Genomic DNA, 14,549 nt, shown 5'->3' on the forward strand with positions numbered 1-14,549 from the left:
TGTGTGTGTGTGTGTGTGTGTGTGTGTGTGTGTGTGGTCATCTGTCAGCGTGATAAACTGCGCTCATGACGTTCAGCATGTTTGTCACGTTCAGGCTGTTCTCATTCCTATTACGCTCGTAATTGGACTTTGAGCTGCTGGTTGATGACTCAGAGCATTACCTCATGGTACAGGTCACCATGTATGTGCTTATGTGCACGGGTATATTTGTGTGTTTATCAGTGACTCATGCTAACAGATGTGTGGTGGCTAAAATGTCTTTGTGTTTGTTTGCTGGGTTTGTAACCTCAGTCATATTAAGTCTCTTAAGTTTGCAGAAATTGTGAGGTGTCTTTTCTGCACTTCCTTTTTTAATGTTTTCTTAAGATTTCAATTCATTTTAAAAACAAGTAACTTGTTGGTTGGCCTTCAGGTCAAATAATTATTTTTTTTTGTAAAATTAGATATTTTACTATATTTGAGTTTAGCAAAAATGTTTTACCCCCTTGATGTGATGACCCTTTATGAGGTTAAGTTGTAAGAGCAATAAAAAGTCACTTTAGGCCTCTTGAAAAAAATACACTCAGTGCAATTAAATTTTATTTATATAACCTCAGATCTTAACAAGTCACCTCAAGGTGCTTTATATTGTAAGGTAAAGACCCTGCAATAATAGAGACAAAACTCCAGCCAGGCTGGGGGTGATGGGAGGAAAACAGGACAAAAGACACCCTGTACATAGCTTAGCGCTTGCTAAATTGACCATAGATGTCGAAGTACATTGATGGATGGATAAATGGATGAATGGATGGAAGTGGGCTGCGTTATAGAGATGCCTTCATTAATTTTCCTCCTTTTGCTCAGACCATTTACATACAAGAGGGAGCAGAATTTAAAATCCAGTGTGCTCAAGTACACTGGCATCACCCTTCTCGTAATAAACATGTATTCAAGTTGTTTCTGAGTAACACTAAAGGCAAGCTTAGACAATTTTAATAACAGTTGAATTTATGGCCGTGTTTCTTCATTGTATCTTCAAGAAGGATATTTAAAATCATTCCAGGAACAGTTAATAACAACCAAACTAATGGTTTAAAACAGATGAAGATATGTTGTGTGCCAGATTCCTAAAGTTCCTAAAATGCTCATCGTTTGGAAAGCAGTTTTCACTTTCATATATGATAGTAAATGAAACCGAAGGTTATCAAAGCCTTGTTCAGAATTAAATGTTTCTTCCGTGACTAAAACACATACACACACACATACTGCCTTCTACCTGTCATCATCTCATATTGTGAAAGTGAGACATGGAAAGGTCAAGGGTATTGCTGCTGTTGCTGTTTTGTGTTATTGTAGAGAGAGGTCAGGTGTGGGGGTTGGTTCATGATAGAATAAGAAAAGGGATGAGTCCCTGGAGAAGCACAATACAGAGAAAATGAAGTCCACTGTTGGTGCTAGTATGAACTAAAGGAGACATCACTGTCAGTCTGTCAGGGCATGAAAACCCCCCGAGGACTAATGGAGACTCGCTGCACGGAGCTGGACGAGTAGTGAAGATGCCTGGCTTTTTACTGACGCACACATGCTGTCCGTTGGTCTGCCAGCCTCCAGAGGCGTTACCTTTGCGCTGCTCAGTGTGTGCAACCATGTGAGTCTAGAGGATGTCATGGTATTCGGTTGACACCGCTGAAGATGCACGTATGATGAAGACCCCCAGGTCCTGTTATTGTGTGTGAGCACCATCCCTTTTCTCTTCCCCTCTGCTCTGAGCTGACCGAGCCTGTCTGTCACTTCGGTTTCCTCAGGCCTGTTTCTGACAGGGCGGATCTTTTTTTTCAGAATACAAACGAGCACCAGAACTTTTCTAAATGTTCATCTGTGGAGAAAAAAAAAATCTGTCTTTGCTTTATCCTAGTTTGTGCTTTTTATGTATGTTACAGAGAATCTTTAAAGAAATTCTATTCATTTTTACATCTGGAGATTTAAAGTTTGAGTCTACTACTTTATACATTAGAGGACCATGACTATCATTAATTCTGACATAGTGAACAGGTAGACTTATGTACTGAATTATTTATGGTTGCTCACATGATCCCTTCTCACAAGTATTTGGCTTCAAATGCTAGTGTTTGTGCATCACATGCTCATATTTTTGGTTCCACAGTATACACAGAACAATTTCCTGATGAGCTACATCAAGAGCAACGTGTGACTGTCCTGGAAAGCATATGTTAAACAGCTTTTTGAAAATAATTGTTGCCTGTCAGCACATTTAACTAAAGGCATGCTAAGACTTCAATGGCTTACAGTTGGTGATTATCTCCATTTGCTTTGTTTCAGCCCTGGGCGCTCTCCTGTGTCCTTTGACCATGAGATTATGATGATGAACCATGTATACAAGGAGAGATTCCCAAAGGTTTGTATTACTGACACACAGTTCCTAAAGAAACTAAAGGAAGTGCTTAAAAAAAAAAAAAGGGATGAACAAAAGAACAACAATGCAAGAACCTCAGTTTAAGTCTTTGCTTTCAAAGTTGGTCTAGAATCCAAACAACAAGCAGTTAAAAATGTTTGGAGTTCACTACTGTGTGGACAACTGCAAGAATTTAGGGATTTCATCATCTTTAGTACAGTGTATTTAAAAAGAAGAAGAAGAATCTACAGATGTTTCTGTGAGCAAGGGAGCACGCTGAGAAGTAGTGCTGAACTGCAGCGTTACATCAGAAACATACCTGATTCTGTAATAAGTGCATGGGCTCAGACACCTTCTGCTTAAGTTAGTCAATGAACACATTTCATCTCTATAGCCACTAATACAGTTTTAATACATATTGCCTCTGCACACCACCCCGGTGGATTTTAAATCGGTCTTTCAAGATGTTTCTAAAGCGTAGACGTTCAGCTTTAATTCATGACGTGTTGCTAATATATTGAGTTAACTGTTAAAGAATGTAAATTGCATTATACGTAGTTCAATATTTTAAGATTGTTTTTAAGAAGTGGATAAAAAAAAACTGCTGTCTAGAACCCACGGACATCACATATGCTGCATTTCCTCCATCGAGATGCTCTGCTAGGCCTTTACTCAGCCAGCTTTAGTTGCTGCATGTTTGTGAATCTTTGTGCAGTCAGTTTAACAACTGAAAATCATGCTCTATTAGGCTAATATCAGGTCATTGACTTGGTCAAATATCTCATTTCTTTGTCTAGAGAGACTTGGATTGCTGTGTGTTTGTTCATTATCCAGCACCATCAATTTTGCAGCATTTGTCTGAATTTGAGTGGAGAACATAACTTAAAAAAAACAAAATAGATGCACCACAGTAGTTAAAAAAATTGGTGCTAAGAACATATTCAAAATGAGCATATATTTTCAAGCCCTAATGCAGCACTGCTTTAAAAAAGATGTTGTTCATTACTGCGCAGTAAGGCTGCACATCCACAAGTGCAAATTAAGACTCCAGCATGCAGAGATATGCACATGCGTAAAAAAAATCCAGAAATGCTGTCCAATGATCTGGCTGATGAAGTCTAAGACATCGATGCGTTTGCTTTGTTTCTATTTTCTATTTAATACAGGATTTATACACAACTGAAATATTATTGCAAGTTGTTTTTATTCAATGAAGCAGCTGCAGTAAGTGCTGTATGAGCAGCATTTTGAAATAAAATACTCTAATTTCTTATTAATATGTGACATCAGTGTTCGTCTCTGTTTCATATTTCTCTTTTTTCTTACAGCGACCTGTCCCTTTAAGTATTTGTTCAATTACTGTGACATAGATGATGTATTATGCTAAAGACTAGAAGTTTAGTGTTTCATTGAGTACATTATTTCAGGCCTGTATCAAACATCATTTTTGAATAATTAATTTTTCAATTAGAAGGGATTTTCCCTTCCATATGAGATTATCTTATAGCCGTGCCGTTTACTGTCTCTCCATGTGTCTCACATGAGCGTTCCTATGTGTGACTCATCCTTCTCCCCACCCTGTAATTGCCTTCCGCCTCCTCCCCTCAGGCAACAGCTCAAATGGAGGAGCGTCTGGCCGAGCTGCTTGCCTCCTCGGCCCCAGAGAAGATTTGCCCATTGGCCGACGGGGTCTTGAGCTTCATTCATCATCAGCTTATAGAGTTGTCCAGAGACTGCCTGGAGAAAAGCAGAGAGGACCTCATCACTTCCCGCTACTTCTACGAACTCCAGGAGAATCTGGAGAAGCTGCTGCAAGATGTAAGTTGATTCACAAGTTTATTCACAGTCCCGCAATAAGCCACTTTTGCTTCCAATTCTTAATCATTCCTTTGAATAAAGCGTGTAAGAGCAATCTAAATATAAGAACTTCATTTGCTTCCAATTGTGTTCCTCATGCACTTCTAAAAAACAAACAAACAGACACACAACAATCAGCTCGGACACTTTTGACCAGGTGTAGACTGCAGTGTTGATTTTAGAGACCTCTAAATGTTTTAATTATTTAATTCTTTTCATTATTTTCTTCTCTTTAAAAATACACAAATAAAGACACAACATGTATAGTACCATCCCAGCCATGCTTGGTTTACTGTGCAACAACTTACAGTGTGACACACACCTTTGTTCACTCATTGCGAGTATGGTTACATGTCTTATGAATGCACAGAGGCTGCCGTTCCTTACAGACCTAAGACTTCCTGGGCTCTCACACATTCCTTCATGTATATTTCTGTCAATCAATTTAAATTTACTCACTTGGTGTGACAAAATTACCTCATGTCCGTTTACACACGAATATCAACATGACAGAGCACAGAAATGTACTTACACATGTGTGAGCGGTGGTGACATCTCTATTAGCTCAGTTTTCGGGGGCCTGAGGGTGTGATATTGTGGCTCCCACAGGCCTCTTATTGACCTTCTGTTCTACTGGGACACATAAACACAAGATATCTCAATCATAGACACACACATATATGCAGGCAAGCACACACACGCTCTCCGATTTTAATTTCACACTTCAGTGGTCACTGGGGACTGATGGATGACTCTCCCAGACGCAAGGAGGTGCAGTGGAAAGGTTTTGGGATGGCTGAGGATTGGAGGGGATTCCTCTGCTTTCGATTGGCCAGCAGGTTCACAGAGGAAAGGGGAGGTGGATGTACATGCATGAAGCCTGTTCAAAGTCTTTTGGAGGGTGCGAGGAACTCGGGTTGTGCACATCTGGAGAAGCGCTCCCAGCTCAGATGGCAGTGCAGCAATGCGGGCTGAATGATGACATCACCAATTAGGCGACATTAGACTGTTTTTTTTTTTCTTCTGTTTTTTGTAATATAGCCAAGTGCAGCAGCAGGTGAAGCAGACCTCCAGCTCAGAAAATGAATTTGTGAGCAGGTGGATGCAGGTGTGAAGGCAACCTCAGCACTTTCATTTATGGGAATTCCACGTAATTTTTGTGGGTGTTTGTCCGAGACATGTATCGCACCTCGTGGCAGAGGAGGCTGGAAGAAGAGGAGGTGGAGGAGGTGATAAGGAGGAGCGAGTGGAAGGTGTTCATGGACTGCTGGGAGGAGGAAGGGACAGATGCCGACTTTACAGTTGAGTCAATTTCGGTTTGATTCAGTGTAGCTTTATTGAGACGTTGAGACTCGGTTACATTGTTGTTGAAGATCAGACTCGAAGGTAAACTGAATGTTGCTGATCTGATGTCATACCTCAGGAGTTGCCTGCACTACTTTCTCTGGCTTTAGTAGCTTGTAACTGTAAATTGTTCTACAAACAAAACCTTTGAAAGGTTCATAAAAGACAAGTGAGCCTATGTCTTATTCTTACCCCTTATCTGCAAGTTGAGTCTAGCTAGTTTTTTGTGGCATTAAGTGCGACTTTGTGAGCAATTTCTTCCCAAATGCTGCTGTTGTTGGCTCAAAAGTCAGCTCAGAAAGGTGATGCATTATCTGGTATTTACTATTTTAACAGGAGAGATCTCAACAGAGAGTTAATCTAGTTTTTCATTCATTATATTTGTAAATATAATTACATCAAAATTGATCATTTTGCCTGATGTAGTGAATGTCATTCATCTTGTCCATCTTAACTGCTTATCCAACTGGAATCAATGCCATCTTTATTGGGCGAAGTGTACGCCTTGGACAGGTGACCTGACCATCACAGATCCAGTGAGTCAAAAACCAAAAGGAACACCTTAAATGAAGGCTTTTTATCCCCAGATAACTTGATCACTAAAATAAATCAGCCGTTCTTTTTCTTCCATGGCCCTCCATCTCAACCTATCCCTCCTCTGTCACACCAACCCTCAGCATATACTCCTTCACTAAATCCATGAATCTTCTCTGTGGTTCCTCTTTTCCTCCTGCCTGGTGACTCCATCTTCAACATCCTTTGTCCGGTGTAGCTACTATCCCATCAATGCAAATATTAAAACAATCTCAACCCTGCCTGTCTAACTTTGTTTCCCTTAAAAATCAGAGAAACACCGTAGAAAAGTCTTAAAAAACAAACTGCGTGAAGCTTGATGGTTTCACTTTCCCCTGTAGTGAGATTTCTGTGTGCCACTCAGTGAGCGTGAGTGAAGTGGAATTTAATCAGCTGAAACTGGAAAATGACAAAACTCAACAGAAACTTGCCATTTGATAAACTGACCCTGTAATTTTACAGGATTAACGGTAACAAAAATAATAGCTTGTATGTTCTCCCAGTGGCTTTTTACTATGCTTCACTGCACTTTACATGAGCCAGTTACAGAGTAACTTTGAGAAATGAGCCTTTCTCATTTTTGAGAAGCTGGTTTGGTAAACCCATTTCCCCTTGTTTTTCATTTTTACCAACCTACACCTTTTGGTTTCTGCAATTATCAGTCCTTTTCCTTTATCATCATTCCTTATCCCCGTCTTTGGTGTCCTTTCTTTCCTTTCCTTGTGTCATGACCTCATTACAAAATTCACAGGAGGCCGACTAAACTCTCCTCCTCCTGTCCTTCTCTTGTCTTTTTTCTGTCCTCCACCTTCACCCCTCTTATTTGGCTCATACTCACTTCCTCTCGGTCATCTATCCCTGTCACGAGGCCTTAGTGACCTGTCTGGCGGTCACCATGGCAACCTCCATCCAGGACATCCTCTGCTGGAACCCCTGGGAGACCCTGTTAGACTCCTGGAGGTCACCTGAGGGCAGAGGGTTGTAGAAAGCTATCTCAGCTCCAGTGATCTGTCACTAAGTGTCCATCCTTCACTCTGAACCTTCAACAGATTTGCCACAAGCCATACACAGCTGCAAACATCTGCTTTTAATAGTCTTTTAGCTGAATTCAGGTACAACTGTGACCTGCTTGGAGGAAATGATGCATGCTCTCTGTTAAGCATGAGAAAAAGATCTTTTCTTCCATATGTTATGGTGTTAAAAAAATTAAATTGAATTGAACTGAACTAAATTAACACCAGAAATTCACATTCAATCATTCTTAAACATCTCACATTCACTTTTTCATGAGTGCTTGTGGTGGTACTTTTCAAATGAATAAAAGCAAAGAAAATGGAATTTGAAGTGAAGGAAAAGCAGCTCACAAGGATCTGTGACTTTGTTCCACTGTACTGAGTGTTGCTGTGTGATGACATCATTTCTGTACACCATGTATTGTGATATTGTTGTATTAGGTTATCTGTGATCCCCACGTCTCTCTGTTAGACTTAATGAATTTACCTCTGATCTTAAAAAAAAACTTGCATTTTTTTAAAATAAAAAAGGACATAAATATAATTTATTTATTTTATATTTGCAGAAATGCAGCTAAGGTTATGAACATTTTACAATAAGATACTGCCAAATTATATGTACTTACATGTACTTCCCTTTAAACAAAATTGAAGCTTAGTTGAACAAAAACAGTTATTGTACCATTTGTTAAAATAAATAAATGAACCTAAAAAGTCCTTAAACATTTGGTGAGACCACTTTCACTGCCAGCAGTTTCCAGCATTTCCTGGATTTCACTCTTAAATTAGGATTAAATTAGTTTAATTAAGTCTTACTAAGTATATTTACTCACTGGTAATCGGAATTATAGCATGTTTTACAGTATTCATTTCACACCAGCCTTGATGATTCACAAGAAATTGAATTTGTTAATGAAAATTAGTTGATCTTTTTCAATATAAGTGAAATGATCATCTAATTTCTTCTCTGACGAGACGAGCAGTGCTTCGCTGATGAAGACAAAGGATGTTGAAGATGACGTTTTTGGCACCAGTTGTAATAACTGTGTGTATCGCTTAGCATAGTTAATCGCTATGCGTTTACCAAACATAAAAGTCCAATCCACGTCATTCTAGCATAATAGAATAAATTTGTAATACACTAAAATCTATAAATTAGATCACACTGTGCATGTGGATTCAAGATGTTAAAGGACTTGTATGTATGCTGTGTACCCACCAGGGAGTCACTTCACGTTAACCACACAGTGTTAAAATATGCCGGCTGTCTCTTTCTCACATAGTCTCTGGATAATTAGTCTCTATGTAGGGGGAGCCTATCCCTCAGCTGTGCGTTACCACCGATCGCTGGTCCTTACAGTAACCACACACATACACGCACATACATAATATTCCATCTCCTTTATACTTAGATACATATAGTTGAATACCAATACAGTAGATATTCACTCCCTCCCTCCAGGTTTCATTACAGTTATAAATAATTCAAGAGATAATTCAAGGGTGGTGGTGGTGGTGGTGGTGGTGGGGTTATAGGGGCCCCCGGGCCCTCTGCATCTGTCAGACAAACAACAACCTGTCAGCCACGCTTTGTTTATGAGCAGCCGCCTCCCCTGTGTTACCCCGCCTGACACATACATACATTATAAAAACATGCATACGTGCCACATTCATAAATGTGCACATATGAAACCACATGTACACAGTTTCTCTTTAATTATTTTATTTTGTTACAGTGGCAGGTTCGTCACCACACACACACACACACACAGATGCACTTTCTTTCCACCCCATTTCTTTCCAGGGGTCAGTGTTTGCTCCAGCTGCATCTCCAGTCAGTTACAACGGATTGCTGAGTAAATTGCTCTGTCTCCATGCTGGCAGACATTTCATGGTGGATACGAAGGAGTGAGGCAGAGGTCATTTCTGATTTAGATTACCTCTCAGGTGTCAATGAAAGAAGGACTCCACCATCTGTTCATCCTCATGGCTGTTCTGCTTTGTTTATGAAGGACAAATCCAGCACAAGAGACGTTTTCTATTCAGTGCAAGGTCATCAAAGTTCACACTGATGAATTATTGTCCTGTCCTGACAGATACGAGTTGTTTGTTAGCTGTTTTTTTTTGTTGTTATTGTTTTTTTTCTTGCCTTCTTAATATTGCAGAGAATATTTGTAATAATTGTTCTTTGTAAACTTTTTGCTTTAACCCTGAGTCCTCTTGTGTTCTCTTTAAGGCTCATGAGCGTTCTGAAAGCATAGAGGTTACCTTTGTCACACAACTTGTCAAGAAGCTGATGATCATAATCGCCCGGCCCGCACGTCTGCTCGAGTGTCTGGTAAGAAAGACCTTCACAGACCTTCCAGATGTTTTTTTTAATTAATTTTTTATTTAAATATGAAGCTTATTCACCTTTTTCACCAAACCTTACCTTGCTTGCTTATCCTCAACAGCTACTGAGTCCTTTTTGCATTTCAGTTACTAGTATTAACTGGAATTGTGTTTTTTCATACTCTTCAGATTCGCTCCATAAACGCTTGAAAAATGCAATTTAGAGCTTTCTGCTCCTTGGTGGAAATTTAAGCCAATAAATAAATTTATGGGTATTTCAAAACAGTCTAATGTACACACATGCTCACACATTAACACCTCTCAGCAACATTATGTTTAGACAACAGCAGAGCTTCTTTTCTTTCTCTGTCTGTCACCTATTCAAACTTCTCTCAGAGGACCTCCATGATTTTGGGAGATTAAGGATGGGAGTTGGTACAAATTTAGTGATTCCATTATTGATATCACTTATCGATTGTCATTAGGTTCTCATTGGCTCTGTTTTGAGAGTCACCATCATTACATACAAACTAAAAAAAAATACATACATAGGTGTGTAAGCAGCATAATGTTGTTGTTTCTGTCCTGGAAGCAGTTTTCCACTTTACCATTTATCTCGTCCTTTTGTACGATAAAAAAAAGTCCGTATCCACACTCTAAACTGTGTCATTATTTTCCTCCTCTGACACGTGAACTGAAATCAGCGGATTGTAGTGCGAGTGCAAAAACCGATAAGTGGGATCGATAGGCAGGCAGGCTAACAATTCCAAGGAATTGGACTACTGGGAACTAGTTCTCTACAAGAACCAGTTCTCAATTTGTATCCCTGGATGAGATGGTTCACATTTTCAGCCTAATAGATGGAACCAGCAATTGGTGAGCCCAGGAGTTTGACATTAGGGAAAAGAATGGGAAAATGGGAAAGAAAGAAAGATGTGGAGTGCAGAAGACAGGGATAATTGGAGGGGCAGTAGAGGATGAGGAAGAGGAGGACAAGAGGGGAGGTTTCCCCAGTCCTCACATCAGTAGTTTTGACTAATTGCATACAGCTGAAGCTGTGACACTGAACAGGATGGGTTTTTACAAATGAAAGCACAGAGAGACAAGAGGGGGCAGGAAGTGTTTATGTGTGTCCACAAGAAGCGAATAATCAGGCAGTATGTCTTAGTCAGAGGACACAGAAGTTTCTGCCCAGCAAAACCTCCAGTACGTCTGCAGCACCGTCCAAGTCTTCACTCTGTGATTGCTTTAGAATCACACAGAAGGTTTAGATTGTGTTTTTTTTTCCTGTGCGGCGCTGTTGTTGGGGCAACTCACTTTAAATCAGAGTTGAATATCTTGATCTAATAAGATAACCAGATGAATTTCTGTTTCTCTCCATGTCGAGACTCAAACAGGACGGGAGCATTTTGTGCTAAATTATGATATTTCGTTACCGGAGAATTATCACAGATACAGAACTACACAAAGAATCTTCATATTATATGTTACTGTTTATTGTTATTATTGCAAGGCAAAAGACTGAACAGCTAATAAAAGTCTGGACAGGTTGAGGCTTTCAACCTTTTAAATTCACATGTGTCATGGCTGTCATAACAACTTACACAGCTGAGATTGTAGGAACCATTTTGGCACCAAAAGAAATGTTATTACTTGATTTTGAACCTTAAGCTTTGATTTGTCTCTTTATGCCACTCCTGCTTCATGACCTCCTTCCACTCTCCCTCCTTTGCAGGAGTTTGATCCTGAGGAGTTCTACCACTTGTTGGAAGCAGCTGAAGGCCATGCAAAAGAAGGCCAGGGCATTAAGTCTGACATTCCCCGATACATCATCAGCCAGCTGGGCCTCACCAGGGACCCTCTGGAGGGTAACATCAGCAAACATCAAATATTTCTTATTTAACTGGTTAACTACTGTCTTTTTCTTTGCCCCCCTCGGTTCCTCTTTCTCCTGGTCATTGATCCTTGTGTCTCGTTGTAGAAATGACTCAGCTCAGCAGCTATGATAGTGGAAACCCAGAAACCCCAGAGACAGATGATTCAGTTGACGTGAGTATACAATGAAGGAGTGTTAAATAGGAATCTGTGAAAGTAGACCAAAAATGTAAGCAGTTTAATTGACTTTCATTTTAATCATCTAATCAATTTGAAATCACTTTTCAAGCAACTTGTAGATTCAGAAACATACAAAAGGGTGAATTTTACTAATCATTTATGAAAATACAGTAAAGATTTTTTTCATGGTTCTTCTCTTTGGGTTGAAAACCTTTCATGTTTTTTGCTTTTGTGTTTCAGACTCGAGTAGCCGCTGTCCCAGCAGGATCACCACAGACTAAAGCCAAAACCCCTCGAGAGGAGGACTTTGAAAATATCAAGCTCATCAGTAATGGAGCCTATGGGTACAACAGCATTCAACCCATCTCTCTGTCTGTATTTTTAATATATGTTAAGTTCTTTGTAAAACCTGAATACCTTTCTTGTCCTGTGTAGGGCTGTGTTTCTCGTACGTCACAAGGAGACCAGGCAACGATTTGCTATGAAGAAGATCAACAAGCAGAACTTGATCCTGAGGAACCAGATCCAGCAGGCCTTTGTAGAGCGAGACATACTAACATTTGCTGAGAACCCTTTTGTTGTCTCAATGTTCTGTTCTTTCGAGACCAGGAGACACTTGTGCATGGTGATGGAGTATGTGGAGGGTAAGATAATTACTAGTTGTCATTAGTGGTGGTAGTAGTATTATGTTGTCTAATATTGCAACTCTCATGTGTCATCTATAGGTGGCGACTGCGCCACACTCCTGAAGAATATCGGAGCCTTGCCTGTGGATATGGCTCGTATGTACTTTGCTGAAACTGTCCTCGCCTTAGAATATCTTCACAATTATGGCATCGTGCACAGAGACCTCAAGCCTGACAAGTAAGACTCAGATAACTAAAATAGGGATATCCACATCACACTGCACCATGACGAGTGTTTGGAGCAGTCTGAAGCCTTGTTCACAGTGTTTTTTCGCAGTAATTACTTTAACATAAGTTGCTCATATGTGTTTTCTTTGTTTATGATTTTGTTGATTATTGTTATTACTAAGGTTAGAAACTAATAGAAATAGTGCACTGTTTTTCCAACATTTGCTGTCTGGACAGAAACTTTCAATTTTCTCTCGTGCAGTCTTCTCATCACATCTTTGGGACACATCAAGCTGACGGACTTTGGCCTCTCTAAAATCGGTTTGATGAGTTTGACCACAAATCTGTATGAAGGACACATAGAGAAAGACACCCGAGAGTTTCTGGACAAACAGGTATGAGCTTTTTAAGGCTTATGTATGCATGTTATGACTGACTGTGAAACTGCACACTCACATTTGTCATTCAGAAGTAGTTAGTCAGTGAGCAAACCCCCGATTCCTTTCTTAAACTTTGAATTATGTCAGTTTACAAAATGAATTTGATGTTTTATTCCGTATGTATGATAAACTCAGCAGAAAGGTTTTACAGAGACAAAGCCCAAGGGCAGTGTTTGCATGTTTGCATAGTGTTGGCTTCACTTTTCAGACCCAGAAGTTATGCCTGTCTTTCCTTAACAAAACTGAATAAATACCTTTGTGTGTGTGTTTTTCATGTGCTGAGCTAATGTTCTGCTTTTGCAGGTTTGTGGCACTCCAGAGTACATCGCCCCCGAGGTGATTCTCCGTCAGGGCTACGGCAAGCCGGTGGACTGGTGGGCAATGGGAGTCATCCTGTATGAGTTCCTGGTGGGCTGCGCTCCCTTTTTCGGAGACACTCCAGAGGAGCTCTTTGGTCAGGTTATCAGTGGTGAGTACATCACCTGCTCATTGCTTTTTATTAATGTTGTACTTTGTAAAATCAGGAGTATCCCAATATATAAGGTGCCACAAAGTTGTTGTAGTTCAAAGGGTTTTTAATAATGCCAGAATAATTTACTAAACCAAAGACAAAGGTGGGCAGTAGAGGAGGAGAGTCAGCCAGGCTCCCATAGCTTAATGTGCTCATAAGTGAGCCTCACAGTCGGTGGTTAGTAAGGCTGAAAGAGAAAGAGGGTAACGGTTAATGATGATCATCACAATGAACAAGAATTGAAGGATAGGAAGAAATACATGCAGAGTGTCATTTGGCTTTCACTTACATATTCATACTTAATAGATAAAAACATATAATACACATTAATCTATCAATCCATCACTAGGGATGGGCATTGATTAGACTTTAGCAATTTCAGTTCCTTTCCGATTCTCTCTAGGTATGAACATGAAGTCAGTAACACAAATTACAGTTAAAAAGCAGCACAAAGACGTGATCGCCACAGTGATTCTGCTTTAGAAATATGAACATGTAGAAATGGAGGCAGCAGCCTGACTGTTTGTTCCTTTGTTACCTGTTGAAGTTCAGAATCCAATAAGTGTGAAATTTTAAAAACTGAACTTCAGACTTAGCATTAAGGACTCAATGCTCGATGTCCCTATAACACCTTAGTGTTAAGTCACTCCATGCAGATGTGGGTTTTAACCCTTTAAACCCTTTGTGTAGTTACTGGTCTAATAACGGTGTTGCTTTGTAATCAGAATAATAAACATTTGAGCCTGCTGACTCCCAGCCTCAGCAAGAACGGCAGACGTCTTCAGAAATGTTTACATGTAGCTCTGCAGTAAAGGATCCCGGGCTTCTCTGCAAGGACTAAAATCAATTATGATTTCTGCTGTGTTCCTTTCCCCTTTTGAATTCCCTAAGATGATAGGCCTAATCAATAATCATAAACCTGTATTGATCGCACCGTCTCTTTTCTTGACTTCTGCCCACATTAATACAAAGTGGTGATAGAGGGCTGTCATGAAAGACGTGACTCTTGATTGATCTATACTTTTAGTGTTTTACAGGTTAGTGCTCAGAGTTAGTGTCGTTATTGTTGCAAACAGGAATGAATCAGAATCAGAATACTTTATTGATCCCTAGGGGAAATTATTTTGGTTACAGTGCTCCAGTACAAACAGTATATATATATATATATATATATATATA

The 14,549-nt window shown here is 39.8% G+C and overlaps 1 protein-coding gene across 11 annotated transcripts in view; it reads left to right on the forward strand.

Moving 5' to 3' along the window:
* The window catches only part of mast2 (microtubule associated serine/threonine kinase 2), a 141,394-nt gene that overhangs the window by 109,936 nt on the left and 16,909 nt on the right, over positions 1-14,549 (forward strand). For all 11 annotated transcript variants that reach the window (XM_005937376.2, XM_005937378.2, XM_005937380.2 and 8 more), the window contains 10 exons: positions 2,320-2,395; positions 4,001-4,210; positions 9,416-9,517; positions 11,246-11,378; positions 11,492-11,559; positions 11,806-11,909; positions 12,001-12,209; positions 12,291-12,429; positions 12,682-12,814; positions 13,163-13,328. In XM_005937376.2, coding sequence (XP_005937438.1) covers positions 2,320-2,395; positions 4,001-4,210; positions 9,416-9,517; positions 11,246-11,378; positions 11,492-11,559; positions 11,806-11,909; positions 12,001-12,209; positions 12,291-12,429; positions 12,682-12,814; positions 13,163-13,328 — 1,340 coding nt within the window. The remainder of the gene's footprint in view (positions 1-2,319; positions 2,396-4,000; positions 4,211-9,415; positions 9,518-11,245; positions 11,379-11,491; positions 11,560-11,805; positions 11,910-12,000; positions 12,210-12,290; positions 12,430-12,681; positions 12,815-13,162; positions 13,329-14,549) is intronic.

Source organism: Haplochromis burtoni, unplaced genomic scaffold (assembly GCF_018398535.1).
Source record: "Haplochromis burtoni strain Fernald_Lab_line unplaced genomic scaffold, NCSU_Asbu1 Contig_67, whole genome shotgun sequence".
NCBI lineage: Eukaryota > Metazoa > Chordata > Actinopteri > Cichliformes > Cichlidae > Haplochromis > Haplochromis burtoni.